General features: G+C 38.9%; 2 protein-coding genes across 2 annotated transcripts; both read left to right on the forward strand.

Moving 5' to 3' along the window:
- The first annotated feature begins 3,218 nt into the window (after positions 1-3,218).
- On the forward strand, positions 3,219-4,997 carry LOC131675396 (uncharacterized). Its single transcript, XM_058954364.1, has one exon. It carries the CDS (start codon positions 3,219-3,221, stop codon positions 4,995-4,997), a length of 1,779 nt encoding a protein of 592 aa, XP_058810347.1.
- A 729-nt stretch (positions 4,998-5,726) lies between these two features.
- On the forward strand, positions 5,727-7,028 carry LOC131675397 (uncharacterized). The gene has a single exon (XM_058954366.1). It carries the CDS (start codon positions 5,727-5,729, stop codon positions 7,026-7,028), a length of 1,302 nt encoding a protein of 433 aa, XP_058810349.1.
- The last annotated feature ends 343 nt before the right edge of the window (positions 7,029-7,371 follow it).

Consider the following 7,371-nt stretch of genomic DNA (forward strand, 5'->3'; position numbering starts at 1 on the left):
AAATAATAGTTTGCGTGTATAGAATGAATACTAGTTATTACATGTAAATATCCAAGCATTAGTATTTTATATTACAAAGAAAATATTATAATATTCATTGAATTTATTACATGTTCAATTGTATAATAACATGAATTTTTGTCAAAAATATGTTGTAAAACATATTTATACTCAAAATTGTTATACTTCATGATGTAGTTGTTGTTATTTCTGTTGTTGGGATTGTTCCATCGTCACAAAGACGCATATATGTATATATCTGTATGAGTGAGTTTTAGCGCCATTCTCATGAACACGACGGAAGTGGCGGCGCTGGCCATGCCGCTCGCTCCCGAACGTACATGTGAATGCGCGCGAAGACGAAAGAATGAGCGACAATCCGCGCTAGTCGTCGACGACAATCCACAGCGTGCGGAGCTCCCTCGCGTCTCTTAACCTTTCATAAGGTTTTCTTGTATCATTGCAATTTTACTCTCGCCATTATCGGCTTATAATTATTGAAAAATTGTACGCATTATCGTCATCGGTAGTGTGTGTCAATTGTGTGTTGATTAAAAATCAAATCTAATTCTAAGAACGAGTGTGGACCACGCGGCCATTGTGTGTGCTTCACTCGTGTGCGGCTTGTGCGTGCGTGTTGCGTCATTCATCATAGCTTTAATCTCATAATAATTCTTCATTGTAATTCAATAAAAGGGTTTTGTGCCGTAATAGGCTTTCCCTTCAAATAGTGATTTGTCATTTTACCTTAACCTTTGATAATAATAAAAAAATTAAAGTAAAAGTAAAATCAGATAATTTTCAACGGGGTTTTACACAAACTTTAAATCATTCAATTTGTAATAAATTAAAATTTGGTGTATTCAGTTCAATTAGATAGAATCAATAACAAATAGCTCAAGCTGCTGAGCCCCAACGGTTTAGCAGCTCACGATCTTTTATGGTGCCTCCTGTGAGGTGTGCATCACCTCGCGCAACTTTTGAGTGACGTCACGCGCGTGCAAGTTTCAGCGTGCTCGTGCGAGAAAACAATAGCGAGCGAGATTCCATAGCGATTTCACGCGCGCTCATAAAAACTATAGCAACACTCGTTGCACTTATCATGCGTTCTGGCGAGCCTCAGTGTTCATCGAGCCTGACGTACATCAGTCAACCATCATCCAACAGCACTCAACGTCGTTGTCGCTCCCTTCGCCGAACATCTCACCACCCAGTTGGTCGCAGCGCATATCAAAGGTCGACGTGGGATTTTGTTGAGATAAGTTTCTCTTAATTTCGCAATTTTGTTTAATTTTGAATATTTCTTTTCTTTCATTATTTCATAATTCCAATTTCATTGTTATATTATTTCACAATTGTCTCGAAAATCGTGGCAAGTTGCTTTTATGTGTCGAAGTCTTCCGACCACCAGTTCTGAGAAATCGACGCGTGTGATTGCGCGCTGAGGTTATGTGTGCATCAACTGTCGTTCGACATTTGATTCATTCGCTTTTAATTCATAGTTGACCATACAATGAGATTGTATTTTCTTTTACGTAGATAGTTATTTCTTGTTTTTTGAAAATTAACCTAAATATTTCAAAATTAACAGTTCTTCATTTTTTTTTATGTTCATTCTATTTTATGAAAACATTGCATTTTATTCGCTTAATCGCTTAAAGTATAAATGCTTACATAAGTCTGTTTTTCTATATTGAGTAAAATTTTATTTTTTAGTAAAAGATAAGTTTGTTTAAATATTAAACGATTTAGTAATTTTATCGATAATAAATATATAAATAATTAATTACTTGTTTAGTTGCATATAGCAACCTTAAATATTAATTTGAATTTAGTATTTGACAAAAATCATTTTTTTTTCTCTTTATTTCTCTTTTGAAAACTTAACAATGTCTACTGAAAAAGACAAGCGCATCACGCATATTGTCCAGAAGGGCAAAACTGTAGAAAGACAGATTCAAGCTCTTAGGGACTTTCTTGCTGGTGATTCGCCAGATCCAACAAACGCAAAGCTTCGTTCGACAAATCTGTCTTCATTATTTAATGAGTATAGTCGAAATATCGACGAACTTGCTAATCTTCAATCTGATCATCCTCAAATTGCCGCTCTTCCAGAGGTAGAAAACAATTATTATCAGGTTGTTAGTGCTGTTAGAAAATTACAGGGTGCAGAGCCAAGTGCACAGTCTACTCTTTTGAACACCAGTAATCTGACTTTCACTGAGCAAAACGATTTGCCAAAGCTTCCCGAAATCAGAGTTGTTACTTTCAGCGGAGACCAAAATGAGTGGGTTGCTTGGAAACACAGTTTCGTGGCTCTTGTTCATGAACGTCCAAACACAAGTAATTTCGTGAAACATTCTCTGTTGATTGGTTATCTTTCTGGTTTAGCTAAGGGCATCATCAAGCACTTGCCTCCCAGCGAAGCAAACTACTCAGTTGCGTGGAAAGAATTGTACAACGCTTTTGATCAAAAGCGCATTGTCACCAACGAGCACATCGATGCTATTTTGACTTTGCCTAAACTTTTCGAAGCAAAGGAAGATAGTCTCTCGAACCTGTTGAGTTTAGCTCGTCAGCATGTCAACATGCTGCAACAATTAGACATCGTTGTCAATGAGGAATTCATGATTAGAATTCTCGAGAGATGTTTGCCTACAAGTGTGGTCTCAAGATTACAAGATCGTCTGGTAGCAAACAAACTTCCAAAACTGGATGAGCTGTTCAGTTTTATACAAAATACGATTTTCAGACTTCATCAACTGGGAACACTCCCATCTTCCTCTAGGAAAAGACCTGCTGATAAGAGCAATCATGCGAAGAGTAAAGTCGCAAAGCATGAGGCTCGTTCTCTTGTTACTACTACTGCTGATGATAAGAAACATTCTAAAAAGTCATGCCCCAAGTGTAACGAAGCACATCATCTTTTTGTATGTCCTATTTTCAGAGATAAAATGCAACATCAAGAAAAATGGACTTTCGTAAATCAAAACAAACTCTGTCGCAATTGCCTTTATGCCCATACCTTTCCTTGCAAAAGCGACAAACGCTGCAAAACTTGTGGAAAGGCTCATCATACATTGCTTCATGCAGACAAAGGATCCAAGTCATCGGACAATACGAGTAATGGAGCAAATGCCTCTTCAAGCAGCACTCCGCAATCATGACTAACATTTCAGTCGTTCACGTCAAATGCCTTTCCTTCAGACTGTCAGTTAATGACCACTGCAGTCATCAAGTTTCAAAATGGTAGAGGAAATTGTTACATGGCACGAGCTTTACTAGATTCTTGTTCAACAGTCAACTTAATTACTGAAGAATTTGCTAATAAATTAAAATTACCAAAATTAGCTTGTTCAATTAACATTGGGGCAGTTGACGGTTCGAGCACTGTCTCAAATAATTATGTCAGAGCCACTTTTCATTCTGTTTACAATAATTCCAGTCATGAATTAAATTTCTTAATAGTTAAAAAAATTATTGATTATGTGCCTAATGAAACATTTCCTCGTGAACGCTTTGATATCCCTAAAAATATTAAGCTCGCTGATCCTGAATTTCACGTTCCTAAATCAGTCGATGTTTTGTTGGCTTCTAATACTACCTTATCGTTGCTATCTGTAGGTCAAATAAAACTTGATCATGAAGGTTCTCAGATTATCTTTCAGAAAACTATGTTAGGTTGGGTAGTTGCAGGAGGTTCCCATGTTCTAACACCTTCAAGTAGAGCATCTTGCAATGTCGTGAAGTTGGATCGACTGCTTGAGAGATTCTGGAATATCGAAGATCTTGATCACGAGCCATTGAAGTCTCGCGATGATGTAGCATGTGAACGACATTATGTCGAAAATACTCAACGTGACGAGTCCGGAAGATATATCGTTCGTCTGCCTTTCAGAGATAACAAATTCGAGTTAGGTCATTCTCGAAGGCAAGCTTTACAGCGTTTTCAAGCTCTCGAAAGAAAATTCGGAGCCAATCCATCGTTCAAGGAACAATATGTAAAATCCATGGACGAGTACATTGCTCTAGGTCACATGACCTTGTGTGATGATGAGTCAAAAGATGGCTATTATATCCCTCACCTTGCTATAATGAAGGAATCCAGCGAGACTACGAAGTGCAGACCTGTCTTCGATGCTTCTGCAAAAACTTCCAATGGTATTTCGCTCAACGATGTTCTTATGCCTGGTCCTACAATTCAGGACACCATTTTCAAACAAATCTTACGATTCAGAACACATCAATATGTTGTTACTGCAGATATCGAGAAGATGTATAGGCAGATTCTTGTGCATCCTGACGACCGAAAATATCAAAAAATTTTGTGGTATATTCAAGGTAGAATTCGTACTTTTATCCTCAATACGGTGACATTTGGTACTTCTACCGCTCCATTCCTTGCGATTCGTACTCTTCATCAGCTTGCGCGAGATGAAGCGAAAGATTTCCCTCATGTCAGCAAGCTTCTTCTTCGTGACTTTTATTTCGATGATTTCGTATCCGGTGCTGATTCTATCGAAGAAGTTTTGAGTATCCAAGATGAAATGACCGAGCTCCTAAGTCGTGGTGGGTTTGTCATCCGCCAATGGGCTTCGAATCAGGTCGCTGCTCTAAGTAACATAGACAAGAAGATCTTCAATCTTGAGTGTGGAGTAACAGAAAACTTTATTCACAAAACTCTAGGAGTCATTTGGGATTCTGAACGAGATGTCTTCACTTTCTCTGTAAAAACTATCGACCCTCAAGCTACGTCTACAAAAAGAAAGCTTGTGTCTGAAGTTGCCAAGGTTTACGATCCTCTGGGCCTTTTGGGTCCCGTAATTCTTGGTGCTAAGGTATTGATTCAGGATTGCTGGAAAGCATTAATCAATTGGGATGAATCATTGTCACAAAACATTCATACGAAGTGGGTATCTTTGGCTAACCAGCTTCCTTGTTTGCAAGATTTTGCAACTCCTCGACATTTACTATGTCCCAATGCTGTCTCGGTTTAGATCATCGGATTTGGGGACGCATGCAAAGATGGTTATGGTGCTTATATTTTCATCAGATCAATTGACAAAGATGGCAAAATTACCATCAGGATGGCTTGTAGCAAATCTAAGGTAACACCTCTTAGTGGTCTCACGATTCCTCGTTTAGAACTTTGTGCTGCAGTCATGCTGAAAAGGTTGTATGTCGAGTTGAAATCGCAGCTGGACTGTCCCATCTCACGCATTATTCTCAAGTCTGATTCAAAAATAGTGCTTTGTTGGATTAAAAAGGCTCCTCATTTATTGCGAACGTTTGAAGCAAACAGAGTCGCTGAAATCCAAACCTTAGGTAATGAAGTCGAATGGGGATACGTCTGCTCAGCCGACAACCCCGCTGACGCTTTATCGCGAGGCCAACTGCCTTCTGAGTTTATGGTAAACTCTCTGTGGACTTCTGGTCCCAAATGGCTAACTCTTCCTATCAATGAGTGGCCTGAGTCAGTCGACTCCGCTATATCTGAAATTCCTGGGTTGAAGAAAACCACTTGTTTAATTACCACGCTTTCACCTAGTGACATGTACTCTCGTTTTTCTAGTTTTCAACGTTTGATTCGAGTTGTTGCTTACATGCGTCGTTGGATAGGCATAAAAGCGAGAGACAAAAGTGTATAACTCTTTCCTGATACCAAAAACAAAGATGAACGAATGGTAAAAATTAGGAAATTAGTTCCTCCTTTAACCCGTTCTGAGATGGAAAAAGCTGAGATTCAGATCTTCACTATGGTCCAGCTTGAATGTTTCCCCAAAGAAATAAATCTTCTAAAGACCGCTCTGGAGTCTAGTCCAGGCAATTATGCAGTTCCATTTAGGAAAAGTACAAAATTCGATGAGTTGAATCCTTTCATAGGAGAAGACGACTTAATCAGAGTAGGTGGCCGCTTGAAAAAGGCTAAATTAATTTACGTTACAAAACATCCTATTCTGTTGCCTAGTAATCATCATGTCACTGATCTCATCATACGTGACTTGCATGAGAATAATCTTCACACTGGTATTCAATCGACTCTATATCTTCTCCGGCAAAGATTTTGGATTCTCAATGGAAAAAATCAGATTCGTGGCATTATTCATCGTTGTATCGAGTGCATCCGCCAATCTCCTAATATGATGCACGCTAAAATGGCTGATTTACCTGAGTCTCGTGTGACTCAATCGCTGCCTTTCAATCACACTGGTCTGGATTTCTTCGGCCCTATCCTCATCAAAGAGAAGAAAGATCGAAATCGAAGCTTCATCAAAAGCTACGGCTGTGTCTTCGTATGTATGGCTTCAAAAGCCGTACACATCGAGCTTGTTTCCGATCTTTCAAGCGAAGGCTTCTTAGCAGCCTTACGACGGTTTGTCAGTCGAAGAGGGGTCCCTTCGCATATCTTCTCAGACAATGGTACTAATTTCGTTGGTGCAAACAGAGAACTTCTCGAAATATATAAGTTGTTTAAAACTGACGAGTTCAAAAAAGATATAAGGAGTTACACTCTTACAAAACGGATAGAGTGGCATTTCAATCCGCCACTTTCTCCCCATTTTGGTGGTTTATGGGAAGCTGCTATAAAGAGTTTCAAGCACCATCTTCGTCGTGTCTTGAAAGATCAAAAGCTTACTTACGAACAGCTTAATACCTTGCTCATTGAGATCGAAGCTATTTTGAACTCGAGACCCCTGTGTTCAATTTCTTCAGACCCTAATGATCCTCTCGCTATTACTCCCGCTCATCTTTTAATCGGTCGGATCTTCAGTTTCTTACCCGAACAAAATTTGGTTGAAGTTCCAGATAACCGATTGTCAACTTACAAATTCATCACCAAGGCCAGGCAGGACTTCTGGAATCGATGGCACAAGGAGTACCTGAACGAGCTCCAAACTCGTCAAAAATGGCATGAATCTACAGCGGTGTTGAAGCCTGGATCTGTAGTTATCTTAATGGAGGATAATCTGGGATGCGCACGTTGGCCACTGGGTCGAGGTCTTTCCTGGGAGCGACGGCATCGCTAGAGTGGCTTCAGTGAAGACTGCGAGCGGCGTTTATAAACGTAATATAACAAGACTTTGTTCATTACCTGTAGTTTAAGTGTTCATAACTTAGAGATTTAGATTTAGAAAAGTCATAAGTTATAGTTATTCAATTCATATTGATATAATCAGCTTCAAAGCTTTGTTAAATTTTTCAATTCTTAATTAGATTTACTTATCGAACAAAAAGTTCTGCGATAATATTGCCAATCAAATGAGCAGTCCCTCCAAAGAAAACTGACTCTCATACTTGTCTAGTCTTCTTTAGTCAAGTGTTTAAGATTTCATTCAATCAATCTAGTGTAAATTATGTAAATATGTTGTA

Source organism: Phymastichus coffea, unplaced genomic scaffold, assembly GCF_024137745.1.
Source record: "Phymastichus coffea isolate CEN01 unplaced genomic scaffold, Cenicafe_Pcof_1.1 PCOF00020, whole genome shotgun sequence".
NCBI classification, from domain to species: domain Eukaryota; kingdom Metazoa; phylum Arthropoda; class Insecta; order Hymenoptera; family Eulophidae; genus Phymastichus; species Phymastichus coffea.